Below are 27,501 nucleotides of genomic sequence, written 5' to 3' on the forward strand. Positions count from 1 at the left end.
GTACTAAAGACATTTTCACCTATTTTCTACAAGTAAGTTTAGTGGGCAACGTTTTTGCGGGGGAACGCGCTTTATAAATAGGACGAGTTTTATCCTGAGAGATAAATGTTAGTGTTAGTGTACGGCGAGGGTGGGCGTCGCGGCGGTGACGCGCCCGTGACGCGCCGTGTCGCGGCGCGCCCCGACCTGCAGCCACAGGAAGCCGCATATACCGCGGCTTTACGTGTTACTATAATGAGGGCTAACGCGTATGAATTCGCCGCTAGGGGCGCTAGTGTAGATGGTGGTCTTTTCCATAGTTCGAAATGTCAAATGTCACTTGTCACTTCAATGACTGACAGCTGTTCTTTAGTCTTTTGGACCACCATCAACAGAGGCGCCAACTGGTGAGCAAAAAAACGATAGCCCTCATTGAGGTAATATGTATACACTAAAGGCGGCCTCTCGAAGAAAATGTTTCCGCACCTCAATGAAATGTATGCACTTCATTGCGTTTAGTACATCACCGACTAGGTACTGGCGAGAAGCCACACATCCGACGGAAAGGGTCTAGCAGGCTAAGCGAACAAGAAGTGCCCTCAACGAAGGATTTGGTTATTCTTTCAGGTGGTGTACTGGCAGGACCTAAAAACACTACGCTTAATATCAGTCGTCGATCTTCTTTTGTTTTCGAGTTATTCAGGATAATCTAAAATAGTCATCGTATCATTGAAAGTGTCATATTTTGTAAACTGTTCAAGTTAGATGAACCAAACAAAATTATATTTGACAATAATAAAATAGACTACAAAATGCATATTTTTAACTTGCATCATGTCACTATTATTTTTTTACTTTTCGCGTAGGGTACGCCTACAAAAAAAATATGCATGAGTAGCCACTAATACCCACTACATACACATAAAAATATTTGCATAAATCTTCGTGCGTCATGTCAAAAGAAAACATTATTGAACAAGTATAGTTACTAGCATATATAAATAAAGTACCAGTGTAGTGTGAAGATAAGCTAGTGTGTAGGTATACAATCTCTTCTAATAAACCTAATTATAATGCATCGACGATGACATGTCAACATTGATAATATTTGACACATTCTGCATTTGTTTTTTTGCATTTTTTGTTGGAAAATGGATAACATTAAGTGTCAATCTTATGAAAAAACATTAAAAAATATGCAAATATGCTGGGCAAGAGGCTGATTTAAATGCAAAAAAAAAATGCAGATAATATTATTTGTCAAATGTTATCAATGTTGACATATCATCGTCGATGCATTATAAATAGGTTTATTAGAAGAGATTGTATACCTACATACTAACTTATCTTCACACTGCACTGGTACTTTATTTATACACGGTGTTTCATGACCCACTGAAAACCTAACAACAGTTTGTTCAGAATCGATAGGAGAATCGATTGCGCTATGTTTTAATGGGGGTAATTTTTTGTTATTTTTTATTATTTTTACATGCCCATTCTACAGGTTTGTAATGCAACAATATCATTAAATAGCATTTGACACGTTATTTGTCAATGAGCAACACCCTTAACTGGCCATTGGTAAACCTTATCTCGTTGCAGTAAGGTATGCAAATGGTCAGTTAACAGTGTTTACGATGGTAACTAGCAATTGTTTGATGTCACTAAAACGACGAAGCATCTTGTGTAGAATTACCAGTCGAATAGAATTGTTAAGAAAACAAAACAACTTATATTTTTTTAAATATTTATAGGATTAAAGAATAAATAAATACTCAAGAGTTCAGAATTAAAAAAAAACTCTTTGGCTGTCTCAGGTTTTCAGTGGCTCAAGTAACACCGTGTATATGCTAGTAACTACTTGTTCGATAATGTATTTTTTTGACATGACGCACGAAGATTTATGCAAATATTTTTATATGTGTACGTAGTGGGTATAAGTGGCTACTCATGCATATTTTTTTGTAGGTGTACCCTCCGCGAAAAGTAAACAAAAATTAAAAGAAAAGAAAGAAATGTTTTTTTTAATGATGAAATATACGGACATGATGCAAGTTAAAAATATGCATTTTGTAGTCTGTTTTATTATTGTCAAATATAATTTTGTTTGGTTCATCTAACTTGAACAGTTTACAAAATATGACACTTTCAATGATACGCTGATTATTTTACATTATCCTCAATAACTCGAAAACAAAAGAAGATCGAGGACTGATATTAAGCGTAGAGTGGTCTTAGGTTCTGCCAGTACACCACCTGAAAGAATGACCAAATCCCAAGTTGGGGGCACTTCTTGTTCGCTTAGCCTGCTAGACCCTTTATAATAAATAAATAAATAAAAATGAAAAATGCGTTTGTGCGTAATGATAATTTATACTAATAATACCGTTTCAGTTCTCGACTGTGTGCTTCCTATAATAGCTAACATCATTAACTGCTCACTGGCCAATGGCGATTTCCCTTCCCTTTGGCGTAAGGCTTTTGTTATACCACTGCCTAAAATTAGCAATCCCACTACTCTTAGTAATTTCCGACCAATCTCTATCCTCCCTTTTGTCTCTAAGATAGCTGAAGCGGTGGCTCACAAGCAATTGTCACGTTTCATTCACTCCCATAACTAGTTGAGCCCCTTACAGTCAGGTTTCCGTCCAAGTCACAGCACCTGCACTGCGCTGCACTGGTAACGGAAGACATCAGACAGGGCATGGAGAACCAAATTGTCACGATACTTGTTTTAATAGACTTCTCCAACGCATTTAATACCGTTGACCATGATATCCTCCTTGCCCTGCTCAAACATTTGAATGTGTCTTCGACAGCCCTTAACGGGTTCGCTATACTTATCTGGGAGACGCCAACAAGCGGTCAGGGTTGACAAGTCTCTATCTGATTGGTGCGATATTGCGACTGGCGTACCTCAAGGTGGAATTCTGTCTCCGCTCCTTTTTTCCACTTTCCTTAATTTCATCACACCTGGCCTTCGTTGCTCCCACCACTTGTATGCCGACGATCTGCAGCTTTACGACCAGTGTGAAGTGACTAATATTTCGAGTTCCATTGACAAGCTCAACCTGGACCTATTGCACATCCAACAGTGGTCTGAGAAGTATGGCTTTTTTGTGAACCCGTCTAAGTGCCAAGCCATTGTTATTGGTAGTTCTCGACAGGTTGCCAGACTGGACTTTGACACTATTGCACCAGTAAACTTTGACGGTACACCAATACCTTTAAGTCACAGTGTTAAAGACCTAGATATTTTACTGGACAGTACATGAGTTGGAGAGTACAGGTTACTGAGATCAGCCGAAAAATCATGGGCTCTCTTCATTCAATAAACAAACTAAAGCACTTTTTGCCCATTAAGACTAGAATTCTCCTTATTAACACTCTAATTCTTCCTTTAATTGATTATGGTGATGTGTGTCATCCGGACCTATATCTGAAGAACTTCTCAATAAGTTGGATCGCCTTCTCAATAACTGCATCCGTTTTATTTTTTGCCTGCGCAAATACGATCATGTCTCTGCATACCGCTCTCAGCTTGGCTGGCTTCCCATCCGTCAACGACGCAGTGCTCGCATGCTTTGCTCTCTATACTCTGTGCTCAACGATCCACACTCTCCCGTCTACCTCAAGTCCCTCTTTCAATACAACGGCGTTTCTCGCGACCGTCAGCTTCGCTCTTCTGGCAATATGTCTTTATCTATCCCTCCACATCACAATGGCTTCATGTCAAATTCGTTCTGCGTGCAGGTCGCGCGCCTTTGGAACCGACTCCCCCTTAATATTAAAAAAGCCCCAAATAAGTTCGCTTTTAAGAAATCTGTACGTGCTTTCTTTGCTGATAGAATGAAGGATTCCTAGTTTTAGTTTTATAATTTATATATTATATTGTATATATTAGGTATATGTATATATTATATGTATTGTATATATATATTTCGATGGTCTTGCATATGTATGTTAAATTTTAATTTAGCTTTGCGTATTATATTTTGTTAGTATTAGTAGCACCGCCCACAATCTCTCTGCTTTGCCTTAAGGTTGACTGGTAGATAATACCTTTGGCATTAAGTTCACCTTTTGTACGATAAGTTTTTCTTTTGTGCAATAAAGATTAAATAAACATCGTTAATTAATTTTTTTAATAGGCGTTCTGTTATAACGAACCAAAAAGCAAATATTGCTTACAGTTTTTAGGGTTCCGTAGCCAAATGGCAAAAAACGGAACCCTTATGGATTCGTCATGTCTGCCTGTCTGTCTGTCCGTCCGTATGTCACAGCCACTTTTTTCCAAGTTTTTTTTGGGGGTTCCCCATACTTAGAACTGAAACTCAAAAATCTTTTTTTCATCATACGCGTGGGGTATCTATGGATAGGTCTTCAAAAATGATATTGAGGTTTCTAATATCATTTTTTTCTAAACTGAATGTAAAACGTGTGTCTCCCCCCTCCCGTAATAAAATAACAATTAGTGTTACTAAGTGTCAGTGTATAAGTTTTACTCGAAGTCCTAAGCCAATCAATTACTCACATCACTTTAATGGCGTAGCGTTAAACAGAGTCGATGTTGTGCGTGACCTGGGTGTAATTCTAGATTCCAAAATGACAATGAGAAATCACGTTGACTCCATTGTTAACAGATCATATCGCAGTTTAGGCTTCGTCATGAGGACCTGTAAACCTTTTCAAAGCTTGTCATGTCTAAAAGTGGTATATTATGCATATGTGAGATCCATCCTTGAATATGCATCACCTATCTGGTCGGTTTGTTACGCTGTTCATAATGACCGCATCGAAAAAATCCAAAAGAAATTTGTAGCTCATTTAAATTATAAATTTAAGAAAACATCTGTTGGGTACGAGGGTAATTGCCGGGAATATAACCACCTTTCACTTGAGGATAGGCGCAAATTGGCTGATATGAGTCTACTTTTCGACATAATTAGAAATCGTTTAGACTGTCCTGAACTATTATCTGGCCTATCGTTTCGAGTTCCAAGACGTCGAACTCGGCACACAACTCTGTTTCATGTTCCCTTCCACTCCACTAACTACGGTTCTAACGCCGTGTTATCACGGATCCCTCACTTGTATAACACTGAATTTTGCACTGCTGATCCTTTTGTAGGGTCTAAATATAAATTTAAAAAATGCATATATTCCGTTTTGTTGAGAGAAAATGAAATTTAATAATTACAAAATCAGTTACTGCTTGAATTTTAATTATTCTTGTAACTTACATTTAATTTCAGTAGGTACCGGTAATAATTCGTTTGTTAGATAGGATACATGATAAACATCCTATTACAATTTATCTAAGTAAGTATTTAATACATCATAACTTTTTTAAGCTATGTGCTCCTGGGTGCCAGGGAAATGCAATTAGTTGTACCTACGTTATAGGAAGATACCTTTCTAAATTCTAATTTCTACTTATTCTATTAGTTATAAAACTTCAGGTCCAGGTGCTTATTCTGTGGATTTTGGCTGATGTCTGACTTGTTTCATGTTTCATGTTTTTGTTATAGAATTAGATTAAGTGAAATTAAAATAATTTAAAGAAGTAAATTAAACTATATTACTTAAATATTTTACAACCAATATGTAGTACTTCTAGCGCAGCGAGCATTTGTGTTTATGTAATGTACATTCTCGTGTTTTTTTTTATTTTATTTTTTAATCGTTACATAATGTAACTCAATGGATGACTGTTATTGGCCTTGTTTTATGTAAACATAATTATGTCTTAGTTATATATACGGCTGTTGTTATCCTTCCTAAAATAAGAAAATGATAAAACTAAAAAAAATATATGATGTACATTACCATGCAAACTTCCACCGAAAATTTGTTTGAACGAGATCTAGTAAGTAGTTTTTTAGGGTTCCGTACCCAAAGGGTAAAAAAACGGGACCCTATTACTAAGACTCCGCTGTCCGTCCGTCTGTCCGTATGTCTGTCTGTCACCAGGTTGTATCTCGTGATCTGTGATAGCTAGACAGCTGAAATTTTCACAGATGATGTATTTCGGTTGCCGCTATAACAACAAATACTAAAAACAGAATAAAATAGAGATTTAAGTGGGGCTCCCATACAACAAACGTGATTTTTGACCGAAGTTAAGCAACGTCGGGCGGGGTCAGTACTTGGATGGGTGGGTTATAGTTAATAGTACGGAACGGAACCCTTCGTGTGTGAGTCCGACTCGCACTTGGCCGGTTTTTTTTAATACGTCATAAATCGTAAACCGCAATTTACCTTTGACTCACGTTTCACATCAAAATACATTGTTTAAATTGTGTAATGTACGGAACCCTCGGTGCGCGAGTCCGACTCGCACTTGGGCGGTTTTTTTTAAATGGCTGAATGCCATGATGCTTTGGCACAAATATATGTGAAATGGAAATTAAAAAAAAGCTACTTCCCGGCCTAGGCCTGCAATTTTGTACGAAATTTCATTAAATACCTTTCGTCTAGCTGCGCCCAAAACGTGATACTTCCCAGCCTAATATGTGGAACATAATATCAATATTTCATTGCATGTTTGAGAAAAGGTATATTATATTTATTACGAAATATGAAAAGTAGCTACCTTCGTTGCAGAAACGTGTGCGTTTCTGCGGTTAGTTTACTCGCTATGTATTCACAGGTGCATGTGAGCCATTGCATTACTATTTTTATCTACACACATATCATAAACCCTCTATGATGCCTTCAAAATCCGTAAATAATGGCCAACATTATTTACAGAACAAAACAGTTTATCTTACTTACTGTTTTGTTACAGCAAATTTCTTGTCTGTGAAAATGTTTTAATAGCTTCATTACATTACATATTATATAAAATCGATTTCGTAATGACAATCAAATTTCGAACATGTCTAACAAAAAGCAATTTGATTAGACCCCTATTCTAATATCAGTCGAAATGACGTTTTATTCGAAATAAAATGTGAATTGCATACAATTTTGACATTTTTCTCTTTGTTAACTTGAACAGCCTGTAGCTCCTAAATTATTGATCGTAGAGTAAAAATAAACATAACCAAATTTGTAGGAAATTTTATGTTAAAACTTTTGTCCGAAGTAATTATAATGCTATTCGTACCGATATTCGAGATATTAGCAAAAATATATAAAAGGTACCATCAACATACCCCCCCCCCCCTTACACCCTGAACACAACCCCCCACCCTCGAGGACTTATAGTATGTTTATCTGGACACCACAAGGTATAACCAAAGAGGATATAATAGGATAGAGCGGTACTGTCATAGTAAACTTTGTAACCACAGTAAATTCACTGCCAATTTAAAAGTGCTTGTTGCTAGGCCTATTTGAATAAAGAATATTTTGACTGACATCTATCGACACACTTTAAAACTATAAATGAAGATTTATAAAAATACGATAAAATGTATTTAAATATGGATAAATGTTTTTTTTTTATTTGCATTATTTTTTTTTATATGATTTTCTTTCACTGATATGCGTTAAAATTGTTAAATAACAAACGAAACCTTCAACGCCCTCTATACGAGAGTAGGCCAAAGGTAGTGGCGCCATCTGATCGAGAATCAAATTTTCGTGATTTTCGAGGCACGTTTTTTCCTTTGACTGTATCCATCTATTACGGAGTTATATCTATCTTTGGTATAACTATACCAATTTCCAAAACTACACGAATTATTACCGCTCTTGCCCTTTTTCGGCTTAATTTGACGTGGCTAAATGTATTTTTTCTGAAACGCTTTTACTAGAAGATTTAATAATTAGATAGATAATCATTACCTACCCCAGCATATCAAATATTATATAGGTACAAAGCTAAGTTGACAAAAGGTAACGTACTAGTCATATTTAATCAGAAATCACAGAACGGACCACCATATCCTTCTGGCCCCAGTTAACGTCTTTTCTCTAGCTTTAGACCAGTGATTTATAATGAAAAACCATACAATGCATGTACGGTGTACAGGGGCGTAGCTAGAGGATATGGCGCCCGGGGCAGTCACCAAATTTGCGCCCCCTGGAGACTGACAAAAGTTTCCCTGCTGCTGCCTTTTGCCCATTTTGGCGCCCCCACTTGGATGGCGCCCGGGGCACTTGCCCCCTCTGCCTCCCCTCCCCTAGTTACGCCACTAATGGTGTACGGGGTGTACCTATGATGAACTAAATGCTGTCATTCATAATTCTACATTACAAATTTAACATTGCATTGGAAACCATGTACATAGTTATGTTTATTTGAGGTTATGTTTGTTTCAGGGTCCTGGGCCCGACCGCGGTGCTGCAGCTCGCAGAGCGCGAGGAGCCGCCGCCGTCCAACGCGCGTCCGCTCTACTCGCTCGCCATGCGCGGCGCGGTCATATGCTTTTCCGGCTTCCGAAAAAAAGATGAACTCGTGAGTACTGCATTCTTGCCGGTAACGTTGTAGCAATCCGTCTGTTGACGACATCTTATTTCGTGAGGGTTGCTGCCACAGCCATATATTATTTTTCTCAAGCATGCAATGAAATATTGATATTATGTTCTTCATATTAGGCTGGGAAGTATCACGTCTCAGGCGCAGCTAGACGAGAGGTCTGTAATGAAATTTCATTCAAAGTTGCAGGCCTAGGCCGGGAAGTGGCTATTTTTTAATTTCCATTTCACATATATTTGTGACACAGCATCATGGCATTTAGCCATAAAAAAAACTATAACCAATATTTGCTTTAATGAATTACAAATTTATAGTTGGTCTAACCAAATTGGCAGTAAATAAGAACAATAAAAACTACTCATCTTTTTCTTTCGGGTGCTAGTACTAGTGTAAGATAAAGATAAAGTATGACTCTGTCTATGTTTGAAATGAGACAGTCCTTTGAGAAACTATAATTACAAATACAGATTTAAAGTATTTCATTTAAATATTAGCGGTAAAAATGTCTACTCAAACACGCGTAGGTATTTTTTAAATCGTTTTGGAGGTAAACTTGAACATTTTTCATTCTGTAATTCTGTTTTATTGGATTTATTGTGCGTTGTTGATTGTGTTATATGAGTTTCGACGAAAATATTAAATGAATACCTGTTAATTATACTCCATGTTTAAGGCAATGATGTATGTAAAGCATAATATCAACATAAAAAACTATGTAATCTTAGTTATGTGGCTAAAATTACAGTCAGACGGATGCAAGGCGAAAAAATCAAAGACACATAAATATATCTTGAAAATTTGTGTAATAAATTGATAAACTACGTGTGTAAAATATACGACACTTGTGATAAAGATAGGTATATGTGGTAGTTATATTTTGTGCCTCGTTTACTTTTAGTTTCTTGAGAAATAAAACTTTAATATCGTGGAGATTTATTTATTTACTAGCTGTTGCCCTTGACTTTGTACGCGTGGATTTGTATGTTGGTGGTTATATATTTTATATGAACATAGAACATTATGCAGCAAAAGATATCAGTAGGGACGGTTAATCATTTGATAATAATTGTACAACGCATGAAATTTGTCTTTCACGAAGTACGAAGTTTCAAGCCCCTGAATGAAAAAAATTGTTCTCGATATAGTCTCTCTCAACACTTAGATTTTCAAGTCCACTATTTAAAAAAAATATTCGCTCCCGATGCTCTTTATTAAAACAAAATTTTCAAACAGGGTGCAATCAGTATTCGTCTATTTTAATATAATGCCCTTTTACCAAGTTTCATGTTTCTAGCTTAAACGAAAACTTGTACTACATATAAACTTACATCCCCTTTTTAACCCCCTTAGGGGTTGAATTATTAAGAACGTTGAAATAACTTTTTTTTTGTAAAATTATACAATGCCTTTCTAAGAAGTTTCAAAGCATTTGAAATGGATTCAAACTTTCAACCCATTTTTAACCCTTTCAGGGGATGAAGATTTAAAAACGCTTAAATTACTTTTCTTTTTGTTCTAATAATATGCCTTTATACAAAGATTCAAGTCCCGCACTCAAATAAATGTTTGATCTCCATACAAACTTTCAGCCTCCTTTTCACCACCTGGGGAGATGAATTTTCAAAAACGCTAAAATCAGTTTTCTACTCTTTTAATGATATATCTTTTTACGAAGTTTCTAATTCCTAGCTTAAAATAAAATTTGAACCCTATACAAACTTTCAACCCCTTTTGAACCCCTTTAAAAGGGTGAAGTTTTAAAATCTCTGGAATAACTTTTTTTCTATTCTAATAATAATACCTTTATACAAATATTCAAGTCCCGCACTCAATAAAATGTTTGATCTCCATACAAACTTTCAATCCCCGTTTCACCACTTTGGGGAATGAATTATTATTTTATTATTAATTAGTTTTCTAGTTTTTAATATAATACCTTTTTGCAAAGTGACAAGTTCCTAGCTTATAATAAAATTTGTACCCCAAGACAAACTTTCGTCCCCTTTTTTTCATCACAAATTTCCAAAAACGTCGATATCTTTTTTTTTGTAAGCGGCTATTATGCCTTTATAAGAAGTTTCAAAGCATTTGTAATGGTTTCAAACTTTCAACTCTTTTAGTTTTCAAAAACGCTGAAATTAGTTCACTTGTTTTTTAATTATATATCTTTTATCCAAGGTTCGAATTCATAGCTTAAAATAAAACTTGAATCCCATACAAACTTTGGTCCCTCATTTCATCCCTTTAGGGGATGAATTTTGAGAAACCCCTTCTTAGTGGATACTAACGTTATAAAAACTACCTATTGTAAAAAAAAACAGCTCTCTAGGTCCAACGGTTTGGGCTGGGCGTTGATTTAAGTGAGTCAGTCAGTCAGTCAGTCAGTCAGTCAGTCAGGACTTTTACGTTTACATATATAGATTTAATTGCATGTTTGAGAAAAGCACTAGCATGCATACATACATCCGGCGTGAAAAGGTGTTCTTGGCTTCATAACTATCATGCATTCGGCCGGCAACCCCTTACTTCCCAGCCTCTGTAGTAATGTACTAATGTCCATCAGGCGATTCGTCAGGTCGTTTGTAAAAGTTGATTAGTTCGTTGATTGTGCGCGGTGCCGAGGTCCCTTATAAATACTGTGCACGTTAGAAGTTCTCATTCCAATCCAACCATTTTATAGTTACCTCTCGTCGACTGTATTAAAATTTAAGTAGACAGTACCATTTGCATACCTCACTGCAACGAGATAAGGTTTACCAATGGCCAGTTAAGGGTGTTTCTCATCGACAAATAACGTGTCAAATGCTAGTTATTGATATTGTTGCATCACAAACTTGTACTGGGCATGTAAAAATAATAAAAAAATTACCCCCATTAAAATATAGCGCAATCGATTCTCCTATCGATTCTGAACAAACTGTTTTTAGGTTTTCAGTGGGTCATGAAACACCGTGTATATAATGGGCATTCTACGTTACGTTACGTACATTCTACGTTATTCTAGAATAACGATATGCTTCTGCTTTGTATAGCAGCTACCTCAATCCCATGTGTAAAGCTCGAGAATAAATATCCTGCCAATTTGTTAGCCAAGTAATGAAATATTATCAAACCAAATATCGCTTTCCGCGTCACAGCATTTTCAGAAGTATTAGAATAATGGCATTTCATAATCGTCATTCTCTTGGAATGCCCCCCGTATACATTTTATACATCCATGATCTATGTAATAATAATACTAATAATAATACTTAGCTCTCCAAGGGGCCTCTACGTGTTGGATCTATATCCCCACGCAAGCCTATCAAAAGACCGGGATTTATAGGCCCGTGATATCCAAGGAGATACAAATAATGTAAGCGCAACGCCGTTACCTACTATGTTTTGGAGTAACATAACAACATAACATAATATTTGCTTTGACACTTTGGTACCAACGCGATCAATAGCGAATTGGTATTTCAATTATAATGATATCGCCGGTTCATAACATCACCCTGGCAAAGCGAAATGTCTATGAAATTACTTGGAAATCTTAACATAAAATATTGCATTCATTAAAACTGCGCGAACGCATAGCATTGGCGAAATATATAAATACTTTTTCTCAAACATCCAATGAAATATTGATATTATGTTCTTCATATTAGGCTGGGAAGTATCACGTCTCAGGCGCAGCTAGACGAGAGGTCTGTAATGAAATTTCATTCAAAGTTGCAGGCCTAGGCCGGGAAGTGGCTATTTTTTAATTTCCATTTCACATATATTTGTGACACAGCATCACGGCATTTAGCCATTAAAAAAAACTACGAGGGTTGTTTGATAAGTACCCGTTTATGAAAAAAAAAAGTCAGTCGTTTTTGTAAATATGCATTTATTTTTCTACGTAGTCACCTTTTAGGTCTTTACATTTGTTCCACCTATATTCAAGCTTCAATAAACCATCCAAAAAGTATGATTTCGGAAAGTCATTTAAGTGGCGGCAATGACTTCTTCATTTGATCGAAATCTCTTACCACCGAGCCATTTTATCAGGTTGGGAAACAAAAAGAAATCGCATGGGGCCAAATCTGGAGAATACGGGGGGTGAGGCAATAGTTCGTAGCGTAATTGTGTAATTTTGGCCATCACGACTCTGGATGAATGAGCTGGGGCGTTATCGTGATGAAACAGTAGTACTTTTTTCTTCTTTAAATGGGGTCGTTTTTCCTTTAACACAGCGTCAAATTCATCCATGAAAATTGGCATAGTACTGCCCTGTTATCGTTCTCCCCTTTTCTAAGTAGTCGATATGTATAATACCCTGCGAATCCCAGAAAACGGTGGCCATGACCTTTCCAGCCGACGGGACGGTTTTTGCCTTTCTTTGGGGCAGGTTCACCCGGTAAAATCCACTGCTTTGACTGCTCCTTCATTTCCGGGGTATAGTGGTGAACCCACGTTTCGTCTACGGTCACAAAACGACGCAGAAACTCCTTCGGGTTACGTTGGAACACTGCTTCGAAGTAGTCACTCGGTTCCGTTTTTGCTCCTCCGTGAGTAAACGCGGCACCCACCTCGCCGATACTTTCTTCATGCCCAATTTTTCTTCTAATATGCTTTGTACTCGCTCGATTGAAACGTTTACAGCATCAACGATTTCTCGAACATTAATTCGGCGGTCGGCTAATACGATATTTTCAATTTTTTTAACCATATCGTCTGTAGTCACCTCAATTGGGCGGCCTGGACGATCCTCGTCAAAGACGGTTGTTCTCCCCCGCTTAAACTCATTGAATGTACCAATATCTAACGGTTGTCATTGAAGGAGCACATTCATGGTAAACCGCCTTCATTCTTACTTTTATCTCATCACAGGTTTTTCCTTTCAAAAACAGAAACCTAATTACATACCGATACTGTTCTTTCTCCATTTTAACAATTTCACGTTCACGCTTCCACTATTTGCTGTCAAATGAAAAAAAAAAAGAATGCTGTTTTTTTCAATTTTCCCGCCTCTGAAGAATGCCTTAAAACGGTGGTATACATATTTTCGGCCAGTGATATTAGTACATTTAGAAAACGGCTACTTATCAAACAGCCCTCGTATAACCAATATTTGCTTTTTGGTTCGAAATGACATTCTGCCAATACGCCTAATAAAAAAAACAATAAACGATTTGATATATAGGTAGTTGGTCAAGGAAATCTTGTCAGTAGAAAAAGGCACCAAATTTAAATTTTCTATGGAACGATAACCCTTCGCGCCTACATTTTTTTAAATTTGCCGGGCTAAAACAACAGTCAGACGGATGCAAGCCACAAAAATCAGAGATACATAAATATATCTTGAAAATTTGTGTAATAAATTGATAAACTACTTGTGTAAAATATACGACACGTGTGATAAAGGTATAGGTGGCAGTTATATTTTGTGACTAGTTTACTTTTAGTTTCTCTAGAAATAAAACTTTGATTTCGTGGAGATTTATTTATTTATTTCATTCCATGTTTGAAAAAAGCACTATACATACATCGGCGTGAAAAGGTGTTGTCGGCCTCATAACTCATGCATTCGGCCGGCAACCCCTTACTTCTCAGCCTCTGAAGTAATGTACTATTACTTCATTATATTATACTTAAGGACAAATAAAGTTTCAGACTCCTCAAACCTTGATCACTTGATGGATGCGGATCGAGAACTTCAAAACGTACCCGAAGCGCGAAATTTTTTAGTGACATGTTTGGCCAGTCAGGAAGGAACAAATCCTGCAGAATGCTGCGGCACTCATGTCATAACAAAAACTTATAACTAAAACTGGAATAATATAATCAAACTTTAAAAAAACCTACTTCAAAGAATACCATAAAATATTATCCTTTTTATATGCGCTAGCAACTGATATGTTTGAAGTTAAGTGCCAAGCCAAATAGTTACAATACTGCTCAATAACACCCCAAAACAACTAATGGTCAGCTTTATTTCCTTTTTATCAAACCGCACCTGAGTCGGAATTCGGTTGAACAGTGTGTTTACGCTTTTAAGATTAGGCTTGGCGAGTTGGCGCCGACTTCGAACATATCAGCTGCTAGCGCATATAAAAGGGATAATATTTTGTATTATTATTTTTGACGTCGATTCTTCTTAAAAAACGTTCTTTTTTCTTTTAGTTAAACGTATGTAAAATTTTATATTTGTGTAAAACATTTTCAACAAAATATTGGATATTGGAAAGTCTGTCACATTTGTTTTTATTTTATTTATAACAATGCGTTGAATATTAAAGAAAGAGTATTTGTTAATAATGTTTGTTTTAATCTGTTGACAGACGTACCTGATAACGCTTATACACTATATGGGAGGGTCGATCCGCAAAGACATGTCGAGCAAAGTGACGCATCTGATCGCGGCGGCCGCCACGGGCGACAAGTACCGGTACGCGTCGGGCTTCGGGCTGCCCGTGCTGGCGCGCTCCTGGGTCGACGAGTGCTGGCGCCGGCGCGACGACCCTACCTGCCTTGCTACGCATGACGCCGTTATAGTTAGTACAATACCAGTATCCACCAACACTTTTGTCAAGTTTGCTTTTTCAGATTAAAGTAATATTTTTTTCTCAAACATACTCCAAAATGTATGCGTTAATGTCACGAAATGAAGACATGAAGTTGCTCATTTATGGCTCCTTACATTACTTCTTGACCTAGGCCATACTATATTTATAAGCAGGCAAACATGCTAAAAAAAAAAAAAAAAATAGGCCCTGTATCTCCTAAACCATGCGTCGTAGCGCAAAAATAATCAAATTTTCGTTCCCCTCTAGGTGACCCTTAATTTATATTTAAAAAAAAAACCAAAACAAATTTTTTGTAGGGCTGTATCTCCTAAACCAGGAAACTTGTAGGAATATGAATTCCACTTTTGTCCATATATTTGTACACGTTATACCCCAATATCGACATTTTACTCGACTGCGGCTTAAACAGAAAGTAGGGTTATGGGTTTAAATACTGATAATCAGTACAACCTGTAGCTCAGGATACTGGACGGATTTTTAAAAATGACGTATCGGTAGATTCCTTTTGCTATATTGTCCATATTTATTAGAAATCGTTTTATATTCTGCTACAGAAATAATGACTTTGTTAAAAGGAAACTAAATTTTAACTCAAAATATTTTGTTATATTAATGGAAAATAAAAAAACTGCTTTTGTCGGGTAGTTTATTTATTGCACTGGTATCACTATGGAGCGATTCACCCGGGCGACCATGTTGCGGGTCGCTAAACATTATTTTTTACTAACTTTCGAGATTGAGTGCCCCCGTTATCGCTTTTAATGGCTTTAATTTAAACTAAACTTTAAAAAAGGTAGAGGTTATCAATTTGATTGTTTGTTTTGTCAGTATGTAGGTATGCTACCGCAAAACTCCGTCATTTCTGGACCGTTTTTTTTATATAGTTTCAAGTTGGTTCCATTTTGGTCATCGAATCGAATCCATGAGGAATTGAGGGAACTCCTCAAATATTATTTGCATACATCTAGCAAATTTGGTATTTTCCTCAAGTCTCAAATCAAGTATTTGCAATAAATAAAAAAAGTGCCATTAGATGAAGTGAAACTGCTGATGAAGACCAGAACGCACGGTGACTCGTATTTCACGTTTGGCCATATTTGTCTTGTTCATTACGTTTGCTAAGCAAGTAAGGTACAACGATGTTATTTTTTTTATATTGTACCTACCCAGGTTACTAATCTTAATGCCTTTAGTTGTTTTTTTTTTAATTCCCATTTAGTCTATCGTGAATATTACAAATATGTAATAGTGTGTCATTAATAAATAGTTTTTGAGTTAATTCATTTCTTACCTACATTTATTTTTAAGTTTTTTTGCGAGCCCTTACTTTAAGAACCCCTGACTTGTCTGCAAGTGTCACTTTGACAGTGACAGTAGTTTGTTTACATTAATTCCGTGTATCTAAAATTAGACTTTAGGCGGGAAGCATCTGTCAAAATATCAAATTATATTTTGTACGTAACTTGTGAGTATATATTATATTTTGTAAGTAACAGTTGCACGAACCGAAGTTCCAACTCACGACTTGAGGCTTCGTGGGCCAGCGGTGGTGGTAGCGTTGTTGAAGCCGATGCTAATTATCAACCCAAACCTTTCCAGAATGAGCACAAATTGAAAGTGTTCGCGGGCGCGCGCGTGTGCTTCGTGGGGTTCCCCGAGGACGAGACGCAGCACATGGGCGACGTGCTCGCCAGCAACGGCGGCGCCGCCTGCCCGCTCGACGACCCCGACTGCACGCACGTCGTAAGTAACTAACACCACGACTATATCTCTCTCTAACGAGTCCTACATATTTGTGTTAAACACCAGATAAGTGTCCCTAATCAAAATACTAAACCTTCCTTCGTCCTTGGGACAATGTTCTATTGACAGACCAGATGACAGAAGCTAACTAATATTGTCTTCGGTTTTATTTCATGAGAAGCTAACTAATTCAAATGCGAGGGTTCCAATAAAAAAAGCGAAAGCGCTAAATTACGTTCTGATGTGCTTTATAGTGGCATACTTTTAAAATGGTGGAAAAGATAAACCTTGGATTCATCTGTCAAAAGAACGTTTTCCCCTTCCATTGCAGTGACCGATTAGCAATTTTTAACCCATTAGAACAAAACTTACTTAGGTTTCGGAACTTTGAATGATTACAACATGAGAAGAAGACATTAGAGAATATTTAACTGGTATGCATATTGGCAATGTATCCGCCATTTGTACATTTAATTTGTTTTGTGCAAAATAAATAATAAATGAAAAAGACTTGATTTTCCGAGGAAAGTTTGCATATAGGTAGACCGTAACAAATATAATTACTGTTTATTGATTGATTGTATATTGATTGAGTTTTAAATCAACCAATTGTAAGACATTGCTAGGGAATAGGTGGGTCCACTCAGTACGAACCGCCTCGCGAGGAAATTGCCGCGCGAAGCAGCTCGGTCTGTGTAGACGTGCCTCGGGTGAGACACGTCTCAACATTCTTAACCGACCGAGCTGCTTCGCGTGGCAAACTTCTCGTGAGGCGGCTCGTTGTGTGTAGACCCGCCTCCGCCTACTAAGGCAAACCGATGATCAGTTATGTTAATAATGTAAAAAAAGACATGCTGGACAATAAAAAATATATTAATATTACGTCGTTTTTATTTTTAGGTTCAATTGTATCATACAATATTGGTAAAGACTGGTAATAAATAGTATTTAAAATTATTGAAAAAAATGTAGAAAATGAGGTGTTTAAATATATTGTTTAAAGAACCTGGCATGATTGTTGCACTTGATGATTGATTCTGACAAGAAACCGGATCGATTGAGACCACTAATAACTACTTGACAACTAGCCTTAGTAACCCTTAATAAAACAGTATAAATCATGGTGGTAAATATATGACCCTCGCCTTATTAAGGGTTAAATTATTTATATTTCAATGAGTCTCCCCATGTATAGTAATGTGGGTCGCTAGGCGGGGTGGGTCACGTCACGGCTCACGGCTCTTTTTGCCTTTTACTGTAATTGTTCTTGATTCTTTTCGTAACAATTAATCATTTGTCAACCTCTTTAGTTAACCGATATTTATACTTGAAATAACCAGTAAAAAAGGACGACTAACTGACTTTTTCATCTTACTGTCACTCAACTAAATAATAGAGTACATATTTTTCTACGCGTCTATAGATTAGTTATCTCAATTTGTAGTGTAATAAAAAACTCCCTGTATTTAAAATTATGTAACTTTTGCGTCAACGACATGAAATGTATGGGCCCTGCTCATAACTGACCATCAATGAACCTTATGTCTTGGTAATAAAGTTTACAAAGTTGGTCAGTTAACAAGTGATAGTTACACAAATCCCGTAGCACGTGATTCAACAGACATGAAGTCTCAAAAACTGTTAAATTGCAAGCGCGTATAGGCTGCGATGGCTACTTACATCAGGCGTCGAGGTATCAAAAAACTAGGATGTTTATTTATGTATACTATTGCACGATACGATAACAAAATGGCGGACACAATGCCTTGAGACATTCTCTACCAGTCAACGATTGGCTTAAACGGGACTTGCAGTTAGTGAGGGATTGTAGACTTCGAGAATTAGGAAACAAATGAATAATAAATAATAATAATGCTTTTATTAGGAATTAGTGTTATAGTCAATTCCTGCATTAGACTCATATTTTATGAATCGCTGCTCCTTTGTTAATTTCGTAGTAATTATAATAACTCATAATAACATTATTAGTTTTTATGTCGTTTTGGTAAACGGTATATTTCACGAAAGTTCACATTGTTACCATGTCGTTCAGTATCGTTGCTCTTAGTTCTCCCGCTATACCACCATACATTTCGCACATAGCAATGGCAATTATTGGCCCAAACGTAGATCTTGCGGAAAATCTTATCTTATAATTAGTATTGTGGCAGCAAGGCTTTTGAAACATATAAATGACGGAAATGAGTCAGTGATCAGTAGAAGCTGGTAACTGATCAAAAGCGAAAGAAACATCCAGACATGCGAAATACTAAGATAATGATAACGATGCACATAAAACGAAGATCACACAAATATAAAGCCTGACCAGAAATATATGATCATGCGCCATGTTGAGGAATTTCATTGGAACTAATTTCTTACACTGGCAATAATTTTAATGATAGGTTGTCACTGTTGTCAGTTTTGTTGTGGCGGTTTACTTGAATAATGCTTAAGTGTTGAATATTAAATAATAAATGACAAAAATGCCCAAAACTATACATAGCCAGGAGCGGAACATTGTTAATAATGTAAATAATAAACTGCTGGAAAAGAACAGTTCGGGAAATTAAACTATTTCGCAACGAAATGTTACCAAATAAACATCAGAGCTGACAGGTAAACAAATCAAAATGTCATTATAGTCTGGTTATTACGACTTAGTTATTGTAGTGTTATGTTATACAAGTGAGGAAACAGTAACAAAAATGAGTTTAAGTTTGAAAAATTTTTACTATGGGCTTTGGAGACGATCAATCTGTTTAATTGACAATGTAGCAGAACCTATGTAAGGTTACGGAATATATACCTAGTAACATGACCATCATCATCATCATTGTGACCTTTTGGTGATCCAATCTTGGATGTAAGTACGCCTCTTCCCAGAATGGAGTAACATTATTCAACTATAGAGCTGAGCTGAGCTGATGGTGTGGCTAATAGTAGTCACACCATCTGGTATGTTACGACTTAATTAAATACATATGCGTAAATTTATATGAATTTCTAGGTAAATCGGAGGCATCGATTACGCGGATTACGAGAAAAGGTTGTATCTCCTGAGGTTTTATGCAAACAAAAAAAAGAAAAAAAGATGGAATTCGACGATTTAAGAAAATACATGAATTTTATACGGCAAAAAAGAAGTACCGACTATAAAAAAAAGTGTAGACACCAAATAAATGGGTTCTGATTTTGATTTACGGTGAATAAAAGTAGATGTAAGTCAAACGAGTTGCCAATCCACATTGTTCAGACTATACTGAACTGTTGCCATATAAATGAGAATAATAGCGCCCTCTTGACAATGATCATATATTCCTGGTCAGGCTTTAAATGCGGAGACTTTTATACATAGAATGAGACGAATACTTAACTTGACACAAAAAATGAGACCAAATTTCCCTAACCTATACTTTTCTGATTGGCATACTTACCTTTAGTTTTTTCAAATGTTCGTTTCGTCATAGACTGCCTTAATTCTAGATATACACATAACTAAAAAATTAATGTGACATTATCTAATAATTACATAATTAATGGCGCTTACGTCACATTTTTATAAATATCGACTTTAGCTTGCAAATTTACTTTAATTACGTATACTTTCGATTTCCATTATACCATCGACGGGATTGCATGATTTTAATACTTATAGTTGTGACTGTACCCACCTCAAACCATTCCGCACGCCGCGAAGTCGACCCATTGTTTGCTTTTATTATGTTCATCATCACCTATTATTGTAATGTAATGCTTTGCAATCTTGTTTTTATGGCCGATGCAACACTTGTTGCCTGATGGATATGTATAACAAATTAATAATCCTAATTTATTTTACACGGCCTATGTTGTATAATATAATACGAAACCATAATTATGAAGCGGTTTAAGGCGTTGAACCGTTACCGTTAGCAACGAGCACCGCACATGTTACACGTAAAATGTCATTTATGTCATTGACGAGGCAGAAATAAAATTTTGAAATGGCATGTAAGCATAAATCACAGCTACAAACTGTGTACTGAATGGATAATATGTTAAGTGAATACGATTTCTACATGTAACAAAAAAAGTAACATAATAATTATTCCATCAGGCAAGAGTGTTGTTAAATGCACACTTAAATGTATCACTGTATACCTGTCTTGTCACGTAGTAACATAGTAGTACATAACATCATTATTTAGCTCACCAAACGAAAACCAAAAATTGCCGATCGGGGGAAATAGTTCGTGTATAAGCGTATTTTGGTATATAGTTGTAGGGAATTGTGTATTAAACAACATGCTATAAGCACAGGGCGGACACGCCATACATCAAAACTCGCTTGCGTTTATGTGTGAACGGCACGTTTGTACACGCGTCTTTGTGTGCGTAAGCTGCTTAGGGCTGCCACTTACATGTTTTTGAGTTCCAGGAACGTTGTCGTAATACTCGTAATGTAAATATCTAACTAAGGAATAGAAATATTTTTATTCCTTAATTAAAGAAACTATTTTTAAGTTCGCAAAATTTACATTACGTGGTTCTATTCTTCCCATTAATGCCCGTCATATTTATGAGAATACAGCACAGCGTTCATATTTCCAATTATGGGTTGAGTTCCTCGGATTATTTGCACAAAATGTGAAAGAAAAGTACATGTTGTATTTGCAGGACAATGCTCTTAATTGAAAACTAAAAGTGTAACATTTAATTTTTTCCAAGAAGTAAGAAGTAACAACATCAAACACTATTAAAGTTTCAAATACAACACACACAGCCCTCGTGCGGCGCTGACATACGGCGAAGGCTGAGCCGAACATTCTCGAGGCCTGCCGAAGTGACACGAGCGGGCCGCGGCCGGCCGTGCACTGCACACGCAGGATAACCCGACCGAAACGTAAACAAACGAAATTGTATGGGCAATCTACCGTTCACCAAGCAATTGGTCCTTGGTCGGTTTATAATCTTACACTCAACTGTACCTACTTTGAAAACGGAATTATTATAAATAGGTATTTGCATTATTGTTTTTATTAATTTAAACGATTATATATAGATATTATATTTTTTTAGACATGATAAAAGTGTAACAAAATATTTACGAAGGAATAATATCTATGTACCTACCTATAGGTAGTTGAATGTTAGCTAACATTCGTAAGTTCAACGAACAGCCGGCCGGCAGGTTGTTGAAATCGGTAGGTCTATATCGGTAATCTAAATATTATCACACCTTTAACACTTTGTTATATTGACGTACATTTGGGTTTTCGACAAATTGTAGTTTAAATGAATGTGATTGTAGAAAACGGGTTATTTGATGTATTATCAGTATTATATAGGTACCTACATGTTAGGTACACTACACGTAGGTATAAGTATTATTAAGTACATATAAAAAAAACTACTTTATTTCTCCAATTTCATAGGCACCCATACAATACATCGCACAAAACATCGGCATTTTGAACGTTTCGTCATCGCGTGACCGCGTCGCTACGTCGCTAGCCAAACTGAGCGGCCGGCGAAAAGCCAGCAATCTTGTGTCGCGGGGCGAGGTAATTCGAGTCGGGGCGGGGCGGGGCGGTGCGTGGCCGTTCTGTATGATAATACTATTACTTATTCTGTGCTATAAGTATGGCGGGGTGGGTTAAAAGGTCCCTTTTTTTAGTTTTTTGTAACTCGTAAACGGTGGCCCAGTGGCCCATAGCAAAAAATAGTCTTATACGTAAATAATCTGTATAAAATTTCCTACAAAATAGAAATACAGGGTGTCCCAAAAATAGCACGTCCACTGACACTGGAGGTAGGACACCCTAAAATGATAATCCAAACCAGCATAACATGACCTCAGTAAATGTTGCACGGTTTTCGAAATATTATAACCGATTTATGTTTTTATTAATTTTTCTCTTTTATATGACTGACCGTTGAGTGACGGTGACGGTATTCACTTGGAAAGCCCTCAAAAGTAGATTTGAGAATTAACATTCACGAGGTATGCAGGCTGTTTTTTATTTAATTTCTACTACTAGAATGTCCTACCTTCAGTGTCAGTTTGACGTGATATTTATGGGACACCTGTATATCTATTTTGTAGGAAATTTTATACATATTATTTACGTAAAATACAATTTTTTGCTATGGGCTACCGTTTACGAATTATTTAGGAAAAACTAAAAAAAACGACCTTAGAACAAATCATAAGTAATTTTCCCACTTTAATATATTTTCAAATATTGATCCTAGCGAAAAAGTGTACTGAATCTTTTTGTAGAAAATTGTATGTAGATTACTAGAGTTATTTACGAAAAACTATAAAAAGGGACCCAACCCCCCTACCCGTTAGCTTCACCCCTATCCTCCGGAACTTTTAGTATCTTGTTTTATACCATACACCATTCCCTACAACTATGCCAACATTTGCTTATACACGAATTATTTCCCTTGTATTTCCTTCGTTTGGTGGCCTAGTTGTGATGTTTCTTGTCCTTTCACTAGCAAGCAAACATGTATAGTTTTATGTGCACTCAAAATTGTTCAGAAAGCGGGCTTTTCATTTTGGATAGTACGATAGAGAAATAAGTAAGCTTAGGGTACTTGTACTTCAGTTTCCTTACTTAGCAAATAATAAGTTGTAAACTCGCTTAAAACTTAATACTTATTAAGCTTAAATGTTATTACACACAAAGAGGATATAATAGGATAGAGCGGTACTGTCATAGTAGACTTTGTAGCCACAGTAAATTCACTGCCATCTATCGACACGCGATTAAACCTAAAAATAATAATAACAAATAAAAATGTATTTATATACGGATATTTTTTTATTTTATTTGCATTAATTATTATTATATTATTTTGTCCCATGTTCTTTCATTGATATGCATTAAATTTGTAAATAACAAACGAAACCGTCAACGCCATCTATTCGAGAATAGGCCAAAGGTGGTAAAACGTAGTGGCGCCATCTCTTCGAGAATCAAATTTTCTTGATTTTCGAGGCACGTTTTTTCCTTAGACGGTATCCATCTAATACGGAGTTACATACTCTTTGTTACAAATAAGTTTTCACATAGGTCGCTTAAATAAATGTATTGTAAATGAGTTTTTTTTTATCTGTGTGTGGAGTGAGCACTGTCAGCTTACTTATTTCTCTATGATAGTAGCTAACTTGTCAAAAAGGATATAGGTGACTGCTTCCCTGTGTCTAACTGCTCTATCTCAATATTAATAATACAACCTTTGTGCATGTTTGTACTGGAATGGCTTCATTACATCATTGCGTGGTGTGTTTCACACATGTTTCAGGTAATGGCCAATGGGGAGACTTTCGGTCGTTCGCTTATCCTATCACCCCAACCCAGTACTCCTAACATTACCTCGAAGCCCTCTCGTGCATCACTCAACTCTCAGAGTACTCCGAAGAGCTCAATTTACCGTAGACTTTCGGCGCGGCTATCGGGGCGGCGCGCCAGCGGCACGCCAACCAAGCCCGGCGCCGAGCCGTCCGACGAGGCTGAGCGCCGCCCGCAACTCGCGCGCGCACAGCTCCGAGCTGGCCGCGACTGTCCGGACTCCGACACTGCCGCTTACTCGACCAGACTCGAGTCAAGTCAAGTACACCCTGTTGCCGATACTAACTCCGATACCTCGCCACATATGCACAACAAAGAGAACAAGCATGCGTCGCAAACGATACAAGGCGCAGTCAGATTGAACGCCAAAGATAAGAGAGAGGTGTTTAGAAATAAGTCAATTAACATGTTTAATCTAGTAGATTGCCTCACGGAGGCGGGGTCTCTACATTCTTCTCTTACAAAGAGTTTATGTGACTTAGATTGTAAGGAAGAACCCACTTTTTTACTTCCTATTTCTACAGGAAGCAAAGAGTTGCAGCATTCGACAACTACAATCAGTTCTGGGAAAAAGAGAAGTCGAAATTCCACAGATTCCAGTTTTCAAGTGAGCCCCGTCGACGCCAACCTTTCTCCGGATAAGTGCGAAGATAGCCATTGGAAATCTATTAAGAGGCTTAAAATAAAAGATTCATTTAAGTTTAAAAATCGACCTACAATTTTCAAACGTACAAAAAAAGATTCAGTATCCAAAACGACAGGCGACATTAGTATAGAACCAGTAAGTCCGGATAGTGTAAAACCAACTGACCCTGCAGGCGAATTCATTGCGTCCACTTCATCACCCAGCAGAGAGGATGATAACACGTCCATCTGCTCTATAAACACTAGTAAGCAATCCGGCTTCTTTGATATTTCGTTCGCATCAATACGCAGTTCAAAAACAGTTAAATCAGCATCAAAGTTACGGAGGAGCGTCAAGTCATTCACTGCATCCTTTAGAAGTGAGAGAAAAAAGAAATACGAGAAAAGGCCTGAACGACATACTGTAGAAGTAAGCGCTTGCGACCTCGTAAATTATGTATCGACACCAAATAAAGATATCGACGATATGAACTTAGATATATCTCCTGTCCAAGTAGACACAATAGATAGCACGGACATGACAAACCACGTAAAAAACGACGTAGATGTCGACGAACTAGACGAATCAGTGACATTTAAAACGCCACAGAGCGTAGGGCTGCGCGCACATAGGCACTCCATCTGTGGCGCACCCGAACTGCGCCCCGCGAGCGTCTCCTCCCATGCCTCCTCCAGCTCCGGTCCTGCGCCCTTACCGGTTCCTGTTTCCGCTCCTCTTACTTCTCGACCCCTCCACGACCAGCTGCCGCTCGCCTCGACGCCTCCCATCCGTGACGTCCGCGCCATATCGCAATGCCATGGAATATCGTTGCCGGTACTAACCCCATTTAATTTAGTTTTACTAAATATTAGACATGCTTTTCATGCAGACAAACATTTGATGGCTCTCATTTTAGATTATAGCCAAACACGCAGACCCGTTCGAGACACCCTCGTACTCGGATGTTTTTCGCTCGTATGCATGCAGTTTTCGTAAACGTTTTTTTTTAGGTATTAGTATGGTTACCTAATGTTAATAAGGGCGTGCACGAAAAGATGCTATTACATGCGATGGATTGCAAAATGGAAATTAGAAAGTTTTTCATGACATTTACCCATTGGTGAGAGTAGGTACATCACGTAATGGTAGAAGTATATTGTTAATTATTATCCAGGTGGTCGATGAACACAACACAGCTGTCGCGCCGGAATGTTCGCCGCGCGTGCACGTTGTCAAAGCCGAATGGTTCTGGGCTTCAGTACAGAATGAAGAAGCGCAGGATGAAAGGGATTACCTTTTTAAAGATGTAAGATAGTATGCTATGGTTGAATGTTATTTATTATTACATTAAATATATGAATATAATATGTGTGTGTTGTGATCAGTACCTGGACGAAGTGTCTCGGAGGTCGTCTGTGGGTGGCGTGGGCGGCGCGAGCGGCGGCGCGGGCGGCGGCGGTGCGGACGAGGTGGGCGTCGCGGCGGGCGCGGCGGGCAGCACGCCGGCGCACCTGCATCGCCAGCGCAAGCGCAAGCTGCGCGGCGGGGATGCCGCGCTGCAGAAGCGACGCTCGTCGCTCAGCGACACGGTGCTTAGCCTTTCCGGCAACATGCTGCTCGACTACACGCCCTCACCCGACAGCAAACAGTTGCTAGAAGGTACACTAATCGATCACTAACACCTCGGTCTCCGGTTGACGCCGCACACTACGTACAGCGTCATGGTCTATTAAATTTGCCTCCCCATATAATGTGTCGCTATACGCAGTACCCCGTGAATAGAATGCCAGGCTTAAATTAACGTTGCTTTCTCAGACTTGCCATGTACCTGATGCTGCGTTTTTATGATTAAATGATACTGTACAATTGACATATTAATGCATTTTTTTTCTCAGAATCTGAAGTGCCTGACAATGTAGTTCGGAAACTAATGTCCCCTAGGCAACAAGTGTTTATGGAACTTCTTCAAACAGAATCCAATTATGTTGGGATTTTGCATACAATTGTAACTGTGAGTATATCAATAACAAATCTAATCACAATATCCTAAAAAAACGACTTAAAACTATAACAGTCTAACAGCGACTTATTGTCTAACACAACTTAGGGTTTCTTTAGACTGGCCCTGTCTGTACTGAATAAAGAATAATCATAACATAACCCTCCTTTTGCTTTGCCGTAGTCGGGTAAAAGATAATGTTATCATAATACATTTTTCTTTTCAGATGTTTAAGCAACCTTTGGAGGACATGGCTGAAGAGGACAATAGCAATGGCAAAATGGCATTGCTTAACAATACAGAACTAAAAATTATATTTGGAAATTTACCACCCATATATGAACTCCACCAGTAAGTTATAAACTGTATTTTACAAAAACCGTTATTTGTCGCCAGAGAAAATTGGAGCTTGTAAATTATGCAGGTTATACGTACAGACGATGTCAAAGATATGTTATCATTTTTCGCCTTATTATAAAGGAGTAAGGTACAAAAGTGTAAACATAATTATCTTGAATGTTGACTATACAAGTGTCATGAGCACGAGCACGAGCACGAGCATGAGCATGAGCACGAGCATACCCCGGTTTGACAGGGCAGAGGCAACAATGCAACAGTACTAGTGATTCATTCAATATTCACTCAAATGTTATTGATATTCATATGAAGCAGTTTCTCTTCGAAGTAAAAGTAAAACTAAAAGCGTCAGCTATTCATTACCTACTTGCAAATCTTTTCCATTTATTCTCATTCAAACTATAAATAACCAACATTTGACATTGATTCGAGTCACTCTAACAAAAGTTTAAAATTACTTTAAATAT

The 27,501-nt window shown here is 37.4% G+C and overlaps 1 protein-coding gene across 6 annotated transcripts in view; it reads left to right on the top strand.

Moving 5' to 3' along the window:
* LOC134754811 (protein ECT2) overlaps positions 1-27,501 on the top strand; it is a 93,314-nt gene that overhangs the window by 37,395 nt on the left and 28,418 nt on the right. For 5 of the 6 annotated variants that reach the window (XM_063691191.1, XM_063691189.1, XM_063691190.1 and 2 more), the window contains 8 exons: positions 8,254-8,389; positions 14,719-14,931; positions 16,564-16,707; positions 24,007-25,512; positions 25,853-25,984; positions 26,064-26,337; positions 26,574-26,689; positions 26,904-27,028. In XM_063691191.1, coding sequence (XP_063547261.1) covers positions 8,254-8,389; positions 14,719-14,931; positions 16,564-16,707; positions 24,007-25,512; positions 25,853-25,984; positions 26,064-26,337; positions 26,574-26,689; positions 26,904-27,028 — 2,646 coding nt within the window. The remainder of the gene's footprint in view (positions 1-8,253; positions 8,390-14,718; positions 14,932-16,563; positions 16,708-24,006; positions 25,513-25,852; positions 25,985-26,063; positions 26,338-26,573; positions 26,690-26,903; positions 27,029-27,501) is intronic. The other variant, XM_063691194.1, reaches the window with a different exon arrangement.

Source organism: Cydia strobilella, chromosome Z, assembly GCF_947568885.1.
Source record: "Cydia strobilella chromosome Z, ilCydStro3.1, whole genome shotgun sequence".
NCBI lineage: Eukaryota > Metazoa > Arthropoda > Insecta > Lepidoptera > Tortricidae > Cydia > Cydia strobilella.